Genomic DNA, 22,185 nt, shown 5'->3' with positions numbered 1-22,185 from the left:
CCTGAAAACTGGCGAGAGGCACCAGCTCAAGCGGATGTTCTTTAGGTGGAATTAAGCCTTTGTCATTCTCCCCTCACCTGCATTCACCTTTTGCCAGGCTTTGCAGCACCCCATCTCTCTTTTCCATTCGTCAATAAAGACTAAAATTACATCATCAGAGTGCTGTTTGTACATATTTTGCCTTTCATATTTCCATTTAAGTCATGACCACATTTCATGAGCTGAGGTAGTTCACTGGAAAATTGGTAATAGCGTAGTTAGCAGAGAAGGTTAGCCAAGGATACCGAGAGACATCAATCAGTGAGAAGGTTAGGGGATATATTTCATCTTTCATATATATACAGCGCGGAAACAGGCCTTTCGGCCCACCGAGTCCGCACCGCCCAGCGATCCCCGCATATTAACACTATCCTACACACACTAGGGACAATTTTTACATTTTACCCAGTCAATTAACCTACATACCTGTACGTCTTTGGAGTGTGGGAGGTGTGAAGAAACATTTCTTCACACAGAGTGGTGAGTCTGTGGAATTCTCTGCCACAGAAGGTAGTTGAGGCCAGTTCATTAGCTATATTTAAGAGGGTTAGATGTGGCCCTTGTGGCTAAAGGGATCAGGGGGTATGGAGAGAAGGCAGGTACAGGTTACTGAGCTGGATGATCAACCATGATCATATTGAATGGCGGTGCAGGCTCGAAGGGCCGAATGGCCTACTCCTGCACCTATTTTCTATGTTTCTACGTTTCTATGTCAGGCAGCATCTCTGGAGAGAAGGAATGGGTGACGTTTCGGATCGAGACCCTTCTTCAGGGGGGGCGGGACAAAGAAAGGATATAGGTCTCGACCCGAAACATCATCTATTCCTTCTCTCCAGAGATGCTGCCTGACCCGCTGAGTTACTCCAGCATTTTGTGATACCTCTTAGCTCCTCTGTCCCTCTCTCCCCCTCTCCCTTTCCAGTTCTCCCAGTCTTCCTGCCTCCACCTATATTCTTTCCTTGTCCCGCCCCCCTGACATCAGTCTGAAGAAGGGTCTCGACTCGGTACGTCACCCATTCCTTCTCTCCAGAGATGCTGCCTGACCTGCTGAGTTACTCCAGCATTTTGTGATACCTTCGATTTATACCAGCATCTGCAGTTATTTTCCTACACAACCTGTGTCTGCCTGACACTTACCAGGCTTTGCCCAACGCCCACCTAACCTAAACCTAATCCATCAATCTGAAGAAGGATCCTGACCAGTAACGCCATCTGCCCATTCCCTCCAGATAGGATGCTGACACGCTGAGTTACTGCAGGACTTTATTTTTTTGCTCAAATGACTTCAGTCCATGCCCATGTCTACATTCAGATGTAAACTGATGAACGGCACAACACAACGTGCTGGAGGAACGCAGCGGGTCCGGTGGTATCTGTGGAAGTAATGGACAGGTGACCTTTAGGGTCGAGACCCATTCATTCCACAGATGCCGCGGGAGGCAGCATCTCTGGAGAGAAGGAATGGGTGACGTTTCAGGTCGAGACCCTTCTTCAGACTGATGTCAGGGGGACAAGGAAAGGATATAGGTGGAGGCAGGAAGACTGGGAGAACTGGAAAGGGAGAGGGGGAGAGAGGGACAGAGGAGCTAAGAGGTATCACAAAATGCTGGAGTAACTCAGCGGGTCAGGCAGCATCTCTGGAGAGAAGGAATGGGTGACGTTTCGGGTCGAGACCTATATCCTTTCTTTGTCCCGCCCCCCTGAAGAAGGGTCTCGACCCGAAACGTCACCCATTCCTTCTCTCCAGAGATGCTGCCTGACCTGCTGAGTTACTCCAGCATTTTGTGATACCAGGCAGATACAGGTGATCAGTGGTTGGGTGTATGATTGGCAGATGGGTGAAGTGACAAAGGCTAGAAGTGAAAAGGAAACAGTCGCCTCTTGTAAACTAAAGAAGCTGGTCAACTCCCCCCCCCCCCCCCACACACACACACACACACACACACATCTCCCAAGCCCTTCACTCTTGCAGCTGCCCATCCCACCTCTCCTACCCTGTTCATCTCTTCTCCACTGCCATGTACTTCAGGAAAATCAGCACTGTAACTCTAACACAGGTTTGAACTTGGATCCACGGGGTGACTCCGTGATATTGTTTGACACCCGTGTCCCAGGAGCAATACCCGTGTCCCAGGAGCAATACCCGTGTCCCAGGACAAATGATTGTGGTGGCTGATGTGCAAACCTCGCCGGGCCCACTCGCTGTTTCATTCGCTGTCCTTGCTCTTAATGTGACAGGTTGACGTGGCTCACATACTCTGGGCCTGGCCCTGCCCCTTTAACGGTGAAGGTGCGGCTCTGCGGTCTCCGCAGGTTGAGTTACCAAATAAGGTAAAGTCTCTGCAGTCTGCGGAATGAACAGGGTTTAACCCTTGGAGTGCTGGCTGCACTTGTTCAAGGTGTGTCCGGCTGTGTCTGTGCTTTCTGCTGCTCCCCTCCCCTCCCTCCCTCCCTGGGCTGAGCTATGCTGGGCACACAGGCGTCGGCGGCGCGGACATTTCCCTCCCAGTCAGTGTGTGTGAGAAGGAACTGCAGATGCGGGTCTCGACCCGAAACGTCACCCTTTCCTTCTATTCAGAGATGCTTGTCTGTCCCGCTGAGTCCCTCCCAGTGTATCAGGCTCTCTTTCCGGGACCGCTGGGCACCGCGGGGGGGATTGGATGTATCCTGCATGGGGATTGTAATAAAATTGTATAATAGTTTCAATTGGTATATTTGTTTGTAATAGTATTCTGGTGGTGGGTTCTGTTTTGGTTTTATTGTATTGTATATATTATTTTAATATTTGAATAAACATTATAAGAAAATAACTGCAGATGCCGGTACAAATCGATTTATTCACAAAATGCTGGAGTAACTCAGCAGGTCAGGCAGCATCTCGGGAGAGAAGGAATGAAATATTTTTGATTTTTAAAAATAAGAAAGAAAAAGCTGGTTACCAAGTGTGTACCACGTGTACGTGGAGTGTGTGTGAGGTTGCAGCCCCTGTTCCAATATCTAAAGGGACTGTTCCTTGCTTTTTGGCTGCACTTCTCACCCACCATCCTCATCTTTGGACACCCTGTGCGAAGGGGAGAGGGTAAGGCTGGAAGATATCCTGGTTGGGTTGCTCCTGGGCCTGGCCAAGCTGGCCATCCACGACTCACGGCGCCAGGCGGAAGAGGGCTCTGCCCGAGCCAGCTGCCTACCCCTTTTCCGGGGTTACATCCGCGCCCGGGTGGTGTTGGAGAGGGACCACGCAGTGTCCACGGGCACCCTGGGGGATTTCCGGGACTGTTGGGCATCGCGGGGGATTGGATGTATCCTGGATGGGGATTGTAATATAATTGTTTAATAGTTTCAATTGGTATATTTGTTTGTAATAGTATTCTGGTGGTGGGTTCTGTTTTGCTTTTATTGTATTGTATATATTATTTGAATATTTGAATAAATATTTTTGATTAAAAAAAAAAAAAAAGTATATCAGGCTCTCAGGCTTGGGGACCAGGAACTGCAAATGCTGGACACATCACAGCACAAAGTGGTGGAGGAAAGTGGGTCGGACAGCATCTGTGGGAGGAATGGACAGACGGTCTTTCGCGTCGAGACCCTTCTTCAGACGGTCTGCCTTCCCGTTGCAGCTCAATCTCACTGACGCTGTCCAATTTAAACGACTTCCTTGCCCCGGGTCCACGATTAAAGGAGCAGAGTACCAACCTGGATTTATATTCACTCTGCCACCTTGCCTGTCGCATATCCTGTGAATTCCCACAATAATTGAAGTGTTTAATCCCGACATCTCCGCGCTGCTCCAACTTCTGATCGTGGATATTGATTACTCCTTCTGTTGGCCTCCGAAGCACCCGAGTACCGAACTCTGCAATTTCCTGTCTGAATAAGGTTCCCGACCCCAAACGTCGCCTGGCCATTCCCTCCACAGATGCAGCCTAACAGGTGAATTCCTTCAGCACTTTGTGTTTCGCTCAAGATTCCAGTACCGGGAGTTCCTTGTGTCTCCCTTCTTCAATCTCTCCACCACCTTCCTCCTTTGGCTGTGGCTGAGATTTTGGTTACTGATCTCTCTGTGGTTCAGTATGGACAGAGGGGATTGGGATGGTCGGCAGGTGCTGGTTATTGTCAGAAGCTGTAGCTATTGGCCTGAGCTCAGAGTGATGGAAGCCCCACGCAGGTGAAGTCAGAATCATACAGCATGAAAACAGGCCATGCCAAACAGAATACTCTTTTCAATACTCCCTATACTCCCTATAAACCTTTCCTAATCATATATCTACCCAAATGCCTTCTAAATGTTGTTATTGTACCTGCCTCAACTACGTCCTCTGGCAGCTCGTTCCATACACCCACCACCTTGAATGAAAAAGTTGCCCCTCAGGTTCCTATTAAATCTTTTCCCTCTCATCTTGAACCTATTTCTGATTTGCCTAGGCTGCGAAAAAGACTCTGCATTCACCATAAGATCACCCCAAAGTGAACATTAAGTGGTTGATTCCATCAAGAAATATCAATGCACATTGAGACAAGTACCAAAAGTGAAATAACCATGTGTCAATATTAAAAATGAAAATTTCTGTTACAAATGAGCAGAGACATCCACAAAGCGCTGTGCAGGGGTAGTGGTGGGGGCAGATACGATAGTGGTGTTTAAAATAGGCACATGGATATGCAGAGAATGGAGGGGTATGGATCATGTGCAGGAAGAGGAGATTAGTTTAAGAAAATAGAAAGTGCTAAAGTAATTTAGCAGGTCAGGCAGCAGCTCCGGAGAACACAGATAGGTGATGTTTCAGGTCGGGATTGATTATTGTTGGTGGGGGAGGAGTTGAAGTTGGAAAAGAGGAGGGGCAGGACAAAGCCTGGTAGAGGCAAGTGAGGGGAAGTTTTGATAGATGGTTGGACAAAGGCCAGAGATGAAGAGACAAAAACTGTGCAATAAAGATAGAAGCCATGATCAGCCATGATCATATTGAATGGCGGTGCAGGCTCAAAGGGCCGAATGGCCTACTCCTGCACCTATTTTCTATGTTCAATTTTCTAAAGAAGAGGAGTGAATTGTGAAGCCAGAGGAAGGAATATAGGTGGAAAGAGATGGGTTAAAAGGGTACAAATTAGGAAGGGCACAGGAAAGAGAAGAAAAGAGCGCAAGTGGTGGCCTAGTCAAAACATACTCTCACCAATATAAAGGAGGACACATCGGGAAGACTGAATGCAGTAGATGAGGTTAGAAGAGGTGCACACGAACCACTGTCTCATTTGGAAGAACTGCTGGGGTCCATAGTTGGAAGCAAGGGAGGAGATTTAGGGACAGATGTTACATTTCCTTCAGTTGCAGGGAAAGTACCCAGACAGGGGATAGTTTGAGTGGGAAGGGATGAATCAACCAAGGAGTTGTGGAGGGAGTGGTCTCTGTGGAAGCCAGAATTGGATGAGGATGGGAAGATGTGACTGGTGGTGTGGGATTACATTAAAGGTTGTGGAAATGTCAGAAAATGATAAGTTGGATGCGGAGTTTAGTGGGGTGAAAGGTAAGAACCAGGGGAACTCTATCCTTATTCCATCTGAGAGGAGGAGAAATGAGAGCAGAACAATGGGATACAAAAATTATGCAGGTGAGGGATCCATCTATGATAGCAGGAGAAAACCACATTTACTAAAGAAAAAGGACATCTCGAATGTCCTAAAATGGAAAGCCTCATCTTGGGAACAGATGCGGCAGTGACAGAGAAATTGAAAGTAGGATAGCATCTTTGCAAGATGAGAGGTATCATCCAGATAACTGTCGGAATCGGTGTGTTTATCAATATGCGTCAGTTGATAATCTGTCCTTTGTGATGGAGACAGAGAGATCAAGAAGGAGATAGGTGGCAGAGATAGCCCAAGTACATTTACAGCCAGGGTGGAAGTTAGTGGAAAAGTTAATGAAATCAATGAGTTCTACACGGGTGCAGTAGGCACCCGTATCGATGCACTCATCGATATAGTGGGGAAAGAGTTGGAGGATGGTGCTGGTGTACATTTGAAACAAGGACTGTTCAACGTAACCAACACCCTTAACTTGAAGAAAGTGAGAGAGATTAAAAGAGAAAGTTGTTGAGGGTTGGGACAAATTCTGCCAGGTAGAGGAGAGTGTGAGTGGAGGGAAATTGAATGGGTCTCTGTTCCAGTTGGGTCCCGTTTAACTTGGGCAAAAAAAACCACAACGTGCGAGAGTAACTCAGCTAGTCAGACAGCATCTATGGATAATGTGGAAAGGCGATAGACATTAGACAATAGGTGCAGGAGGAGGCCATTCGGCCCTTCAAGCCAGCACCGCCATTCAATGTGATCATGGCTGATCATTCTCAATCAGTACCCCGTTCCTGCCTTCTCCCCATACCCCCTGACTCCGCTATCCTTAAGAGCTCTATCTAGCTCTCTCTTGAATACATTCAGAGAATTGGCCTCCAATGCCTTCTGAGGCAGAGAATTCCATAGATTCACAACTCGCTGACTGAAAAAGTTTTTCCTCATCTCAGTTCTAAATGGCCTACCCCTTATTCTTAAACTGTGGCCCCTTGTCCTGGACTCCCCCAACATTGGGAACATGTTTCCTGCCTCTAACGTGTCCAACCCCTTAATAATCTTATACATTTCGATAAGATCTCCTCTCATCCAGTGCATACAAGCCTAGTCACTCCAATCTTTCAACATATGATAGTCCCGCCATTCCGGGAATTAACCTAGTAAACCTACGCTGCACGCCCTCAATAGCAAGAATATCCTTCCTCAAATTTGGAGACCAAAACTGCACACAGTACTCCAGGTGCGGTCTCACTAGGGCCCTGTACAACTGCAGAAGGACCTCTTTGCTCCTATACTCAACTCCTCTTGTTATGAAGGCCAACATTCCATTGGCTTTCTTCACTGCCTGCTGTACCTGCATGCTTCCTTTCAGTGACTGATGCACTAGGACACCCAGATCTCATTGTACATCCCCTGTTCCTAACTTGACACAATTCAGATAATACTCTGCCTTCCTATTCTTACCACCAAAGTGGATAACCTCACACTTATCCACATTAAACTGCATCTGCCATGCATCCGCCCACTCACACAACCTGTCCAAGTCACCCTGCAACCTCATAGCATCTTCCTCACAGTTCACACTACCACCCTGCTTTGTATCATCTGCAAATTTGCTAATGGTACTTTTAATCCCTTCATCCAAGTCATTAATGTACATTGTAAATAGCTGCGGTCCCAGCACCGAGCCTTGCGGTACCCCACTAGTTACTGCCTGCCATTCTGAAAGGGACCCATTTATCCCCACTCTTTGCTTTCTGTCTGTCAACCAATTTTCTATCCATGTCAGTACCCTACCTCCAATACCATGTGCTCTAACTTTGCCCACTAATCTCCTATGGGAGATACCAGAGGGTAATGGTTGACAACTGTATGTCAGGTTGGAGGCCAGTGTCTAGTGGAGTACCCCAAGGATCTGTGTTGGGTCCACCGTTGTTTGTCATTTACATTAATGATCTGGATGATGGTGTGGCAAATTGGATTAGTAAGTATGCAGATGATACTAAGATAGGTGGTGTAGTTAATAATGAAGTAGATTTTCAAAGTCTACAGAGAGACTTGGGCCTTTTGGAAGGGTGGGCTGAAAGATGGCAGATGGAGTTTAATGCTGATAAGTGTGAGGTGCTGCATTTTGGTAGGACAAATCAAAATAGGACGTACAGGGTAAATGGTAGGGAATTGAGGAATGCAGTGGAACAGAGGGATCTGGGAATAACTGTGCATTGTTCCCTGAAGGTGGAATCTCATGTGGATAGGGTGGTGAAGAAGGCGTTTGGTATGCTTGCCTTTATAAGTCAGAGCATCGAATATAGAAGTTGGGATGTAATGTTGAAATTGTACAGGGCATTGGTGAGGCCGAATCTGGAGTATGGTGTGCAGTTCTGGTCGCCAAATTATAGGAAGGATGTCGACAAAATGGAGAGGGTACAGAGGAGATTTACTAGAATGTTGCCTGGGTTTCAGCACTTAAGCTACAGAGAGAGGTTGAACAGGTTGGGTCTTTATTCTTTGGAGCGTAGAAGGTTGAGGGGGGACTTGCTAGAGGTTTTTAAAATTTTAAGAGGGACGGACAGAGTTGACGTGGGTAGGCTTTTCCCTTTGAGAGTGGGGAAGATTCCAACAAGGGGACATAACTTCAGAATTAAGGGACAAAAGTTTAGGGGTAACATGAGGGGTAACTTCTTTACTCAGAGGGTAGTGGCTGTGTGGAATGAGCTTCCGGTGGAAGTGGTGGAGGCAGGCTCGATTTTATTATTTAAGAGTAAATTGGATAGGTATATGGATGGGAGGGGATTGGAGGGTTATGGTCTGAGAGCAGGTAGATGAGACTAGGTCAGAGAAAGTGGTCGGCGTGGACTGGCAGGGCCGAACGGGCCTGTTTCCATGCTGTAATTGTTATATGGTTATATGGTTATATGGTTATATGGTTATGTGGAACCTTGTCAAACCTATGTGGAACCTTGTCTGAAAGTCAAGGTACACCACATCCACCGGCTCTCCCCTGTCAATTTTCTTGGTTACATCCTCAAAGCGGTAGAGTTGTTGCTTTACAGCGAATGCAGCGCCGGAGACTCAGGTTCGATCCTGACTACGGGTGCTGCACTGTAAGGAGTTTGTACGTTCTCCCCGTGACCTGCGTGGGTTTTCTCCGAGATCTTCGGTTTCCTCCCACACTCCAAAGACGTACAGGTATGTAGGTTAATTGGCTGGGTAAATGTAAAAATTGTCCCTAGTGGGTGTAGGATAGTGTTAATGTACGGGGATCACTGGGCGGCACGGACTTGGAGGACCGAAAAGGCCTGTTTCCGGCTGTATATATATGATATGATATGATATGAAATCCATGCTGACTCGGAACAATCCTGTTACTACTATCCAAATGCTCTGCAATTTCGTCTTTTATAATTGACTCCAGCATCTTCCCCACCACTGATGTCAGACTAACTGGTCTATAATTTCCCGTTTTCTCTCTCCCTCCTTTCTTAAAAAGTGGGACAACATTAGCTAACCTCCAATCCACAGGAACTGATCCTGAATCTATAGAACATTGGAAAATGATCACCAATGCGTCCACAATTTCTCGCGCCACCTCCTTTACTCTGGGATGCAGACCATCAGGTCCTGGGGATTTATCAGCCTTCAGTCCCATCAGTCTACCCAACACCATTTCCTGCCTAATGTGGATTTCCTTCAGTTCCTCCGTCACCCTAGGATCTCTGGCCACGAGAACATCTGGGAGATTGCTTGTATCTTCCTTAGTGAAGACAGATCCAAAGTACCGGTTCAACTCGTCTGCTATTTCCTTCTTCCCCGTAATAAATTCCCCCGCTTCTGTCTTCAAGGGACCCACATTTGCCTTGACTATTTTTTTCCTCTTTACATAACTAAAAAAGCTTTTACTATCCTCCTTTATATTATTGGCTAGTTTACCCTCGTACCTCAGCTTTTCTCCCCGTATTGCCTTCTTAGTCATCTTCTGTTGCTCTTTAAAAGAGTCCCAATCCTCTGGCTTCCCACTCTTCTTTGCTTTGTTGTACTTCTGCTCTTTTATTTTTATGCTGGGGTTTGCTCGGGGTTTAAAGAAGGGTCCCAACCCGAAACATAGCCTATCTATGTTCTCCAGAAATGCTGCCTGACCCGCTGAGTTACACCAGCACTTTGTGGGGTTTTTTCCCCTCAAGATTCCAGCATCTTCAGTTCATTTTGTCCTCTTAGTTTGGTATCATGATCGGCACAGACATTGTGGGCCTAAAGGGCTATTTCTGAGTTTTTTTTCCAATGATGAGGCAGAACCGAGTGGTGAGCTGCGCTCCGCCCCGGGATCTCATTGGTGTTACAATATTGTGGGCGTACCTTGGGTGTCCATAAAGCCGGAGTGCGGCGTGGGATGGGAATGGGATGCGCTGTGTTTCTGCATTAGCTTTGTTCTCCTGTTTGGGTTGGTCCTGATGCATAAATTACTGGTTCAGCCGTTCTGCGCTTTGTTGCCCCAGCCTCACTATTAACGTGTTCTCTTTGTGTTTCAGCCACTCTCCACTTGCTGTAAGCCATGGCTGATGATGAGATTGCTGCGCTGGTGGTGGACAATGGCTCCGGGATGTGCAAGGCTGGCTTTGCAGGGGATGATGCCCCCAGGGCTGTGTTCCCCTCCATCGTGGGGCGGCCTCGACACCAGGTGAGCCATTCAATTCAAAGCCTTTATTCCTGCCGTGTAGGGGATGGATGGGTGGATGAATGAATGAATGAATGAATGGTGCTGATGGTGCTGATGGTGCTGATGGTGTAAAGGAAGTGATCTGGTTTGAGATTTTTCATGGGGCTTTGTGTAACGGTTTACTTGAAGTGGAGGAGATTGGCGTCTAAACCAAGGAGTGCTCTGCACCTCATTCGGAGAAGGTGGATCAGTGGATGTGAGAACGTAATGCCGGTAGGCGAATTTTGCAAGCCAATGCTCCATTTGGGCGGCGACCTTGCCATGGATCATGGGTTCTGTGTTTTTTGTTAGCTGGGTATTCAGGATGCTATTGTCTGAGCTTGATTATAACTGCGTAAGGGTGTTGCCCCTTCAATACAACGGGGCTAAGGGACTAACCTGCTGTATATTATTTGTCTTTGCTGGCTCTTTTCGGGTCGAGACCCGAAACGTCAGCCATTCCTTCTATCCAGAGATGCTGGCTGCCCACTGAGTTACTCCAGCATTTTGTGTCTACGGTGTACACCTGCATCTGGAGTTCCTTTCTACACACTTTGGGTTAGGACTCTTCTTCAGATTTTCCTTTGCTCAGTGATGGATTTGTAAGGAATTGCAGGAGAGGCTGGTTGATTGCCCTAAACCAACATAAGGGCCCCACCCTGCCCTGGTGCGTACACATTTCTCAAACTACCCCAGTCGTCCTCTGTCTGCTCATCTCCCATACCTGAGTACCTTATTCTCTCCTTGTGTGACGTCTCTTTTTCACTTACTCCACCCTTTAGCCCCCCCCCCCCCCCCCCTTGCCTCTGTCCACCTTTCACATTTTGGGCTTTGCCCTGCTCCACCCTTCTTCCAGCATATCCCCCCCCCCCCCCTTAAAATCCTTCTGACCTGAAATGTCAATGTTCTTTCCCACCACTGATGCTAACTGACCCACTGAGTTTTTTTAGATTTTTTTTAGATTTAGAGATACAGCGCGGAAACAGGCCCTTCGGCCCACCGAGTCCACGCCACCCAGCGATCCCCGCACATTAACACTATCCTACACACACTAGGCACAATTTTTACATTTACCCAGTCAATTAATCTACATACCTGTACGTCTTTGGAGTGTGGGAGGAAACCGAAGATCTCGGAGAAAACCCACGCAGGTCACGGGGAGAACGTACAGATGGCGTCTGTAGTCAGGATCGAACCTGAGTCTCCGGCGCTGCATTCGCTGTAAGGCAGCAACTCTACCGCTGTGCCGCCGTGCTTTTATTTTTGAGAAGGACTAAATGCACTTTTTGTGAAATTACAATTTGTAAGAATGACTTATTTTTATTTGCATGCCAACAAAAAACTAGGCAACGAACAATGTTTTCCAAGGGCATTAAATATTCCACTTTTTAAGAAAGGAGGGAGAGAGAAAATGGGAAATTATAGACCAGTTAGTCTGACATCAGTGGTGGGGAAGATGCTGGAGTCAATTATAAAAGACGAAATTGCGGAGCATTTGGATAGCAGTAACAGGATCGTTCCGAGTCAGCATGGATTTACAAAGGGGAAATCATGCTTGACTAATCTACTGGAATTTTTTGAGGATGTAACTAGGAAAATTGACAGGGGAGAGCCGGTGGATGTGGTGTACCTCGACTTTCAGAAAGCCTTCGACAAGGTCCCACATAGGAGATTGGTGGGCAAAATTAGAGCACATGGTATTGGAGGTAGGGTAGTGACATGGATAGAAAATTGGTTGACAGACAGAAAGCAAAGAGTGGGGATAAATGGGTCCCTTTCAGAATGGCAGGCAGTGACTAGTGGGGTACCGCAAGGCTCGGTGCTGGGACCGCAGCTATTTACAATATACATTAATGACTTGGATGAAGGGATTAAAAGTACCATTAGCAAATTTGCAGATGATACAAAGCTGGGTGGTAGTGTGGACTATGAGGAAGATGCTATGAGGTTGAAGGGTGACTTGTACAGGTTGTGTGAGTGGGCGGATGCATGGCAGATGCAGTTTAATGTGGATAAGTGTGAGGTTATCCACTTTGGTAGTAAGAATAGGAAGGCAGATTATTATCTGAATGGTGTCAAGGTAGGAAAAGGGGACGTACAACGAGACCTGGGTATCCTACTGCATCAGTCACTGAATGGAAACATGCAGGTACAGCAGGCAGTGAAGAAAGCCAATGGAATGTTGGCCTTCATAACAAGAGGAGTTGAGTATAGGAGCAAAGAGGTCCTTCTAAAGTTGTACAGGGCCCTAGTGAGACCGCACCTGAAGTACTGTGTGCTGTTTTGGTCTCCAAATTTGAGGAAGGATATTCTTGCTATTGAGGGCGTTCAGCATAGGTTTACTAGGTTAATTCCCGGAATGGCGGGACTGTCATATGTTGAAAGACTGGAGCGACTAGGCTTGTATACACTGGAATTTGGAAGGATGAGAGGGGATCTTATCGAAGCATATAAGATTATTAAGGGGTTGGACACGCTAGAGGCAGGAAACGTGTTCCCAATGTTGGAGTCCAGAACCAGGGGCCACAGTTTAAGAATAAGGGGTAGGCCATTTAGAACGGAGATGAGGAAAAACTTTTTCAGTCAGAGAGTTGTAAATCTGTGGAATTCTCTGCCTCAGAAGGCAGTGGAAGCCAATTCGCTAAATGCTTTCAAGAGAGAGCTGGATAGAGCTCTTAAGGGTAGCGGAGTCAAGGGGTATGGAGAGAAGGCAGGTACGGGGTACTGATTGAGAATGATCAGTAATGATCACATTGAATGGTGGTGCTGGTTCAAAGGGCCGAATGGCCTACTCCTGCACCTATTGTCTATAAAACTGGGATCATGTTTCTCTTGTACTAAGCAATATCTGAAGTCCTGAGATGTTCACAATCCTTTATTTAAGGAAGCCTCTAACTGTTTAGGTGTTCAGATAAAGCTTGCCAGTCTAAGCCCTTGAATGGGCTGATTGCCATTTAGAAAGACTGGTCTATTGCTGGAATTTAGAGGAACATTTCAAACAAGGTCCTGATGCATGTTAGCAGAGCATGTGCTGATGTTTCCTCTGGTACTATCTAGAATTGGTGGGATGTAATTAATTTTGGGGTGCTGTCATTGGAACTCCATCTTTGGAATTATGGAAGCAGATACTGTTTCCAAGGCAGAGGTAGGTACTTGATACGCAAGTGGATGGAGTCATAGAGTGATAGTGTGGAAACAGGCTCTTCGACCTAACCTGCCCACACCGGCCAACATTTCCTCGCTACACTAGTCCCACCTGCTTGCATTTGGTCCATATCCCTTCAAACCTGTCCTATTCATGTACCTACCTGTCTGTTTTTTAAATGTTGGGATGGTCCCTGCCTCAACTACCTTCTTTGGCAGCTTGTTCCAACCACCACCCTTTGTGTGAAAAAGTTACCCCTCAGATTCCTAAAATCTTTTCCCTTTTCACGTTAAACCTATGTCCTCTGGTCCTCGATTCACCTACTCTGGGCAAGAGACTATGTGCCTGGTCTATTACTCTCATGGTCTTATACACGTCTATAAGATTGCCTTTCATCCTCCTGTGCTACAAGGAATAGAGTCCCAACCTACTCAACCTTTCCCTGTAGCTCACATCCTCTAGCCCTGGCAACATTCCTATAAATCTTCTTTGTACCTTTTCCAGCTTGACAACATCGTTCCTATAACATGGTGCTCAGAACTGAAAACAGTACTCTAAATGCAGCCTCACCAACGTCTTATACAACTGCAACATAATCTCCCAACATCTATGCTCAATACTCTGGCTGATGAATGCCAATGTGCCAAAAGCCTTTTTGACCACCTGATCTACTTGCAACCCTGTCTTCAAGGAACTATGCACCTGCACTCCTAGATCCCTCTGCTCTACAACACTACCCAGAGTTCTGTCAGTCACTGTGTAGGTCCTGCCCATGTTAGACTTTCCAAAATGCAACATCTCTTAAATTCCAAGGGATGAAAAATTAATAGGGACATACTAGAGCACAGTTGAGTCACAATTGATCAACTTTACCAGGCAACCAGCTGTACATGAGTCATTGTAATACAGGTGGAAATGGGCCCTTTGGGCTAATTTGTCAATGCTGACCAATATGCCCAATCTACACAAGTCCCACCTGCCTGTGTTTGGCCCATATCCCTCAACACCTACCCTATCCATGCACCTGTCTAAATGTTTCTTAAACATTGTGATAGTACCTGCCTCAACTACCTCCTCCTGCTGTGTATTTCATATACCTACCACCCATTTTTTTAAAGTCGCCCCTCAGTTTCCTGTTAAATCTAGTCCCCCTTTACCATTGACCTATGTCCTCTGGTTCTCCATTTCCCTTCTTTGGGTAAAAGACTGTGCATTTATCCAATCTCTCACATGATCTTATTCACCTCTATAAGATCACCCCTCGTCTCCCTGTGCTTCAAGGAAGAGAGACCCAGCCTGCTCAACCCCTCCTTGTAGCTCAGACACTAGAGTCCTAGTAATATCCCTGTAAGTCTTTTTTGCACCCTTTCCAGATTAACAAGATCTTTTCAATAACAGGGTGGCCAAAACTGATCGCAATAGACAATAGGTGCAGGTTTAGGCCACTCGGCCCTTAGAGCCAGCACCGCCATTCAATGTGATCATGGCTGATCATTCTCAATCAGTACCCCGTTCCTGTCTTCTCCCCATACCCCCTGACTCCGCTATCCTTAAGAGCTCTATCTAGCTCTCTCTTGAATGCATTCAGAGAATTGACCTCCACTGCCTTCTGAGGCAGAGAATTCCACAGATTCACAACTCTCTGACTGAAAATGTTTTCCCTCATCTCTGTTCTAAATGGCCTCCCCCTTATTCTTAAACTGTGGCCCCTGGTTCTGGACTCCCCCAACATTGGGAACATGTTTCCTGCCTCTAACGTGTCCAACCCCTTAATAATCTTATGTTTCGATAAGATCCCCTCTCATTCTTCCAAATTCCAGTGTATACAAGCCTAGTCACTCCAGTCTTTCAACATAGAAACATAGCAAATAGGTGCAGGAGTAGGCCATTCGGCCCTTCGAGCCTGCACCGCCATTCAATATGATCATGGCTGATCATCCAGCTCAGTAACCTGTACCTGCCTTCTCTCCATACCCCCTGATCCCTTTAGCCACAAGGGCCACATCTAACTCCCTCTTAAATATAGCCAATGAACTGGCCTCAACTACCTTCTGTGGCAGAGAATTCCACAGACTCACCACTCTCTGTGTGAAGAAATGTTTTCTCATCTCGGTCCTAAAAGACTTCCCCCTTATCCTTAAGCTGTGACTCCTGGTTCAGGACTTCCCCAACATCGGGAACAATCTTCCCGCATCTAGCCTCTCCAACCCCTTAAGAATTTTATATGTTTCAATAAGATCCCCCCTCAGTCTTCTAAATTCCAGCGAGTATAAGCCTAGTCTATCCAGTCGCGGTCTCACCGAGGCCCTGTACATCTGCAGCAGAACCTCCCTGCTCCTAAACTCAAATCCTCTTGCTATGAATGCTAACATACCATTCGCTTTCTTCACTGCCTGCTGCACCTGCACGCTTGCTTTCAATGACTGGTGCACCATGACACCCAGGTCATGTTGCATCTCCCCTTTTCCTAATTGGCCACCATTCAGGTAATACTCTGCTTTCCTGTTCTTGCCGCCAAAGTGGATAACCTCACATTTATCCACATTATATTGCATCTGCCATGCATTTGCCCACTCTCCTAATCTATCCAAGTCACTCTGCAGCCTCCTAGCATCCTCCTCGCAGCTAACTCTGCCACCCAGCTTCGTGTCATCCACAAACTTAGAGATATTGCATTCAATTCCCTCGTCCAATCATTAATATATATTGTAAATAACTGGGGTCCCAGCACTGAGCCTTGCGGTACCCCACTAGTCACTGCCTGCCATTCCGAAAAGGACCCGTTTATTCTTACTCTTTGCTTCCTGTCCGCCAACCAATTCTCTATCCACCTCAACACTGAACCCCCAATACCGTGTGCTTTAAGTTTGTACCCCAATCTCCTATGTGGGACCTTGTCGAAGGCCTTCTGAAAGTCCAGATATAACACATCGACTGGTTCTCCCTTATCCACTCTACCAGTTACATACGACAGTCCCGCCATTCCAGGATTTAACCTGATCACAATAATCTAAATGTGGCCTCATAAATGTCTTCCACAAAAGGAGATTTTTTCTGGATTGCTGTGCAAACTGGTAGCCTCAGCTATATCTCCATGTAGGACAGAAATAAGTTTGTTGCCCATTTATATAAATCTCAATTCTCTCCAAATTTCCTTCAGCTTCCTCCCCGTCCCCCAAATTCCTGAATATACATGTTCACATGATTTTAGCTGATTAATTCTATGTCCTTTTGGCAACCCTTTCTCTCCTTCCCAGTTCAGGTTAATGTGTCTTCTATCCTGGATGGAGAAACTGAATCCTGCTCGTTCTACACCTTGAATTGGCAAAAGCTGGACATTCTGTTACTTGAGCAGCAACCAAAGAGAAATGGTTAATATTTTAGCTCCATTTGAGTTTTTGGCAGAACTGGTAATGGAAATGAGATGTTGGTATGCAAATGAAGGGAGGGAGGAAAGAACAAAGGATGGTCTGTCCTTGGGGAAAGGAAGTGGTAAAAAAGCAAGAGACAATGGATGCCTTTTATTGTGTAAATGAGAACAGTGGATCTATCTAAAATTGATCTAGAGTCCAGAAGTAACAAGGCATTAAATTGTGACTCTGGCCTGTGATAACAACATCCTGTGAATGTTGCCTTTTCAAAAAGCATTAGATTCTTTAGCCGTGCAGTGAATGAAAATCTAATTGGCTGGTCTTGTGAACAATGTAACATCTGTACTACACAGCAGTATGCAATGCTGGTTTGACTATTTTAATCTATGAATTGCTCAAAGAGTAGACTGTTTGGCACTTCCTGTCAGGGATGAGTTGTTGATCCTTTGGGAATTGACATCCTCTTTAATATTTAATGGTACATGGAGAAGAAATTGTATTGCAGTTCACCATGCTAGTGGCTGAGGTTAAATATCGCAAGCCCTCATTTCGGTGTAAGGTGTTCAATGAGACCCTGACCAGGAGCAGAATCTTATAGATACGAGGGTGGCAAAGCACAAATTGAAAGATGGTTCACTAGGAAATAACCGTGCCAATTTGTGGAACTAATTCCAATGCAACATTGGTAAATACAAATTTTCCTTAACTTGCCTTGTTAATACGAACATTAAATATTTATCCAGTCATGAATAACTTTAGGTAGCACATTGGTGTGGCAAGTAGAACTGTTGCCTCGTAATTCCAGTGACCCAGTCCTGACCGCCAATGTCATCTGAGCGGAGTCTGCATTTCCCCCACCCCCATCCCCTTCCTTCTCCAATCCCCTTCCTTCTCCCATCCCCTTCCTTCTCCCATCCCCTTCCTTCCCCCATCCCCTTCCTTCCCCCATCCCCTTCCTTCCCCCATCCCCTTCCTTCCCCCATCCCCTTCCTTCCCCCATCCCCTTCCTTCCCCCATCCCCTTCCTTCCCCCATCCCCTTCCTTCCCCCATCCCCTTCCTTCCCCCATCCCCTTCCTTCCCCCCATCCCCTTCCTTCCCCCCATCCCCTTCCTTCCCCCCCACCCCCTTCCTTCCCCCCCACCCCCTTCCTAATATGGGTATTTGGGTGACAATCTGCAATTATTAACAGTAATATGGTGAGGGTTTTGGGCGCCACCAGCCCTTCGGATGTGATTCCAAACCATCATTTTGGATGAATTTTCTCGCAACAACTCTCAACATTCTGATTGGGAACCCTTAATTGGCACATCCTACTTAACATGAAAAATTGCCTTCAAGAGGAGTCTTACTGACAGCAATTTGACCAGAACCCATCTCATCTCAACTCTGCTTCATGCCCTGTATTTGGTGGGAGATCAGTGAACATCTGGTGGTCTAAATACATTTACCCCCCTCCTAACTGTATTGTCCTCCCCAGAGAGTGTAGTCTAGACATGGAACAAGATTTGCCTTACTGTACTACCACCTGCCATAGAGCTCTTTGCACCTATAAATTGGGCAATCAGTTGCACATAACATGATCCCACATAACTTGAGAAACTAGTATTGTGTCCTGATGAATGCATGGCGAGACTCCCCTCCCCTCCCCTGCTTGCTATAAACTAAAGGGGAGATTTTGTCAATCTTGGTTCAACAAACTTCTCAATGCCCGAGTCATGATGCAGTACTCTCTTCTGGTGTAGCCCAAGCCCTTCCAACTGATCCATAACTTTCTCTGTTCAGTTGTACAGAACAGAAATGGGCCCTTTGGCCTAACTCATCCGTGTTGACCAATGGGCCTCATCTAAGCTAGTTCCACTTCCTGCATTTACTGCATATCCCACTGAACCTTTCCTATCCATGTACCTGTCTAAATGACTTTTGAGATGTTGCATCTACTTCAGCTACTTCCTCTAGCAGGTTGCCCATGTACCAACCACCCACTAAGTCCCTCAAAAACAAAGCACAATTGGAACTACCTCTCTACAAATACTTCAAGTACAACATGTATCAGACAATCACCTCAATCCAGGTAAACTTCCAATTGTATAATAAATCTTGCTTCAAAGATTGATAATGCAAGAGCTTAGATTTACATTGATTAGCAAAAAAACTGGAGGTGAGATCCTAGAGGAGGAAATGTATTTGTCTGATCTGTATGTAAAAAGCTTGAAGGTGAGGGAATATTCTACTGCTCCAAAATTCAAGACTTAATATTGACTGATTTCTCCATTCCAGGGTGTGATGGTGGGAATGGGTCAGAAAGACAGCTACGTTGGGGATGAAGCCCAGAGCAAGAGGGGCATCCTGACCCTGAAATACCCAATTGAACACGGGATTGTGACCAACTGGGATGACATGGAGAAGATCTGGCACCACACCTTCTACAATGAACTGCGAGTGGCCCCAGAGGAGCACCCTGTCCTCCTCACAGAGGCTCCACTCAATCCCAAAGCCAACCGGGAGAAGATGACCCAGATCATGTTTGAGACCTTCAACACCCCAGCCATGTACGTTGCCATTCAAGCTGTGCTGTCCTTGTATGCCTCTGGCCGTACCACTGGCATTGTGATGGACTCTGGGGACGGTGTGAGTCACACTGTCCCCATCTACGAAGGCTACTCCTTGCCACATGCCATCCTGCGTCTGGACCTGGCTGGCCGGGATCTCACTGACTACTTCATGAAGATCCTGACTGAGCGTGGGTACTCCTTCACAACCACAGCCGAGAGGGAGATTGTCCGTGACATCAAGGAGAAGCTTGGCTACGTAGCCCTAGATTTTGAATCTGAGATGCAGACGGCCAGCTCCTCCTCATCCTTGGAGAAAAGCTACGAGCTCCCTGATGGCCAAGTTATCACCATTGGCAATGAGCGTTTCAGGTGCCCAGAAACCCTCTTCCAACCCTCCTTCATTGGGATGGAATCTACTGGAATCCATGAGACCTGTTTCAACAGTATCATGAAGTGTGATGTGGACATCAGGAAGGATCTGTATGCCAACACAGTCCTGTCTGGTGGAACCACCATGTTCCCAGGGATCGCTGACCGGATGCAGAAGGAAATCACAGCCTTGGCTCCAAGCACGATGAAGATTAAGGTCATTGCTCCACCAGAGAGGAAGTATTCAGTGTGGATCGGAGGCTCCATCCTGGCTTCTCTCTCCACTTTCCAGCAGATGTGGATCAGTAAGCAGGAGTATGATGAGTCTGGTCCCTCCATTGTCCATCGCAAGTGCTTCTAATTCATTGCAGATTGGAACTGATTTAACACTGATTTGAACCTTGATTTAGATTAAGGTTGAAATGCCTTTCAGTGTCATTTTTCCAAACGTTGCCTGCTCTGTTAAGATGAGTTTTGTTTTGGGCTTTTGTGATTATGATGCAAGTTTTGTTGACTACTGTCTCTGGTTTAGGAATGGTTGAGAATCAAATTCCCTGCAATATTTAATTGGGAAACTTGGGAGAAACATTTAATTTAAGATTTCTGGCTATTACAGAGATCCAATGAGTGAATTTAAGGAGAAATGTCCTCTAGTTTGCGCTCTCCTTCCTGGTGTCTAATTGCGGATTGCAAGTGACATTGTTTCATTCCCTAATTTCCGACTGTGTCCAAGGCAACACATAATTGCCCTGGGAGTTTTGGTTTTCTGAATGAGAATTGTCCACTGAAAGCGTTCACATCTGGAAACAGTTAACTGTTGCAAGTTGTTATTGCATAACGTTTAATAAATGCATTTGGACAACAATATGCCTAATTACTACTATATCTTGCCACATTTCCATTAATGCAGTACAGAACGATTCCTTATTCTGACTCCTTTTACTGTCTTAGTATTTCTAGTCCACTGTAGGAGTCAAGCTGTGGAGAAATGTCTTGGACCAAGCTTCCCCTCTCAGAATGATAAAAATCACCTACATAAGAATCAAAACGAGGAGTTGCCCTTGTGCCTACTCTGCCAGCCAATAAGATTACAATTTTGAAGAATCTACCTTTTAAGGAGTTCCTTTTAAGACCAAAGGGAAGTAAAAATGGATTCCTCAAGTCTTTGTAAATGAGGATATTTGCCTGTAATAACTTGGATTGTTCCACAAGGGTGGTACAGTTGGTAAAGCTGCTCCTGCACAGCACCACAGACCCAGGCTTCAACCTGACCTTGGATGCTGTCTGTGTGGAGTTTGCATGTTCTCCCTTTGACTGCATGGATTTCTTCTGGGTACTTTGTTTCCTCCTCCATTCCAAAGACGTATAGGCCTGTCGGTGAATTGGCCTCTAAATTGACCCTAGTTTGTCGGGAGTAGGTGGGAAAGTGGGATAATATAGAACTAGTGTGAACCGGTGATTGGAGGTGTAGGCTGAAGGATCTCTTTCCATGCTGCATCTTGTTTTTAAACATCGTGTGCATCCTGTCTGGGTTACTCAGGATCCTATCATATCATCATATATCTACAGCCGGAAACAGGCCTTTTCGGCCCTCCAAGTCCGTGCCGCCCAGTGATCCCCGTACATTAACATTATCCTACACCCACTAGGGACAATTTTTACATTTACCCAGCCAATTAACCTACATACCTGTACGTCTTTGGAGTGTGGGAGGAAACCGAAGATCTCGGAGAAAACCCACGCAGGTCACGGGGAGAACGTACAAACTCCTTACAGTGCAGCACCCGTAGTCAGGATCGAACCTGAGTCTCCGGCGCTGCATTCGCTGTAAAGCAGCAACTCTACCGCTGCGCTACCGTGCCTCCTGGATCAATCAAGAGGCAAATCCTCCTATATGTGGATGACACTGCAAATCTGTGTGCAGATTTACATCTGTGACCTTCAATAAGATTAATATTCCACAATTCTGCATATCCCTTCACTCTTGAGGAATCTACAAGACCATTGTTTGATAAATGGTTGGACCAAAAATTTGTTCTCTTAAACGTCAGGTCCAGCGAACCCAAAAATGCTGGGAATATGGCTTGTCAATTTGGTAAGAAATGGCTGGAGTAAACGGCTGAGGTGAAATGAGCCAAGATGACTTTTCTGCTCTTGAGAAAATAGTCATTATGTACTCGTGGAGTGGTGGACTCCACTTGTATACTTGTACAGTCACCCAAACCATCTATTTCATTTAGAGACAAAATAAATCATGTCCAGGGATATATAATATACCGCTCTCAGAGAAAGGGAAGAAAATCACACAAAATATATTCCATGTACTGATGGCTAACTTTGCAATGATATCAAGCTGGTTAAAGAGTTTGTGTGAAACCATGTCACTATATGCTGAGGTTTCTACCTGTCAACAGTGTTGGAAAGGGTGGGGCTGGCCTTGTGACTACAGAAATGTT

The 22,185-nt window shown here is 46.1% G+C and overlaps 1 protein-coding gene across 1 annotated transcript; it reads left to right on the top strand.

Moving 5' to 3' along the window:
* The first annotated feature begins 9,957 nt into the window (after positions 1–9,957).
* LOC144592820 (actin, non-muscle 6.2-like) lies at positions 9,958–20,584 on the top strand. Its single transcript, XM_078397944.1, has 3 exons — positions 9,958–10,036; positions 10,125–10,273; positions 19,086–20,584. The coding sequence occupies exons 2-3, from the start codon at positions 10,148–10,150 to the stop codon at positions 20,088–20,090; spliced, it is 1,131 nt and encodes a 376-aa protein (XP_078254070.1). The 5' UTR covers positions 9,958–10,036; positions 10,125–10,147; the 3' UTR covers positions 20,091–20,584.
* The last annotated feature ends 1,601 nt before the right edge of the window (positions 20,585–22,185 follow it).

The sequence above is a fragment of the Rhinoraja longicauda genome, chromosome 4 (assembly GCF_053455715.1).
Source record: "Rhinoraja longicauda isolate Sanriku21f chromosome 4, sRhiLon1.1, whole genome shotgun sequence".
Taxonomy (NCBI): domain Eukaryota; kingdom Metazoa; phylum Chordata; class Chondrichthyes; order Rajiformes; family Arhynchobatidae; genus Rhinoraja; species Rhinoraja longicauda.
Note: the sequence above shows the minus strand (reverse complement) of the source record. Positions and strands in the feature narration are given on the sequence as shown.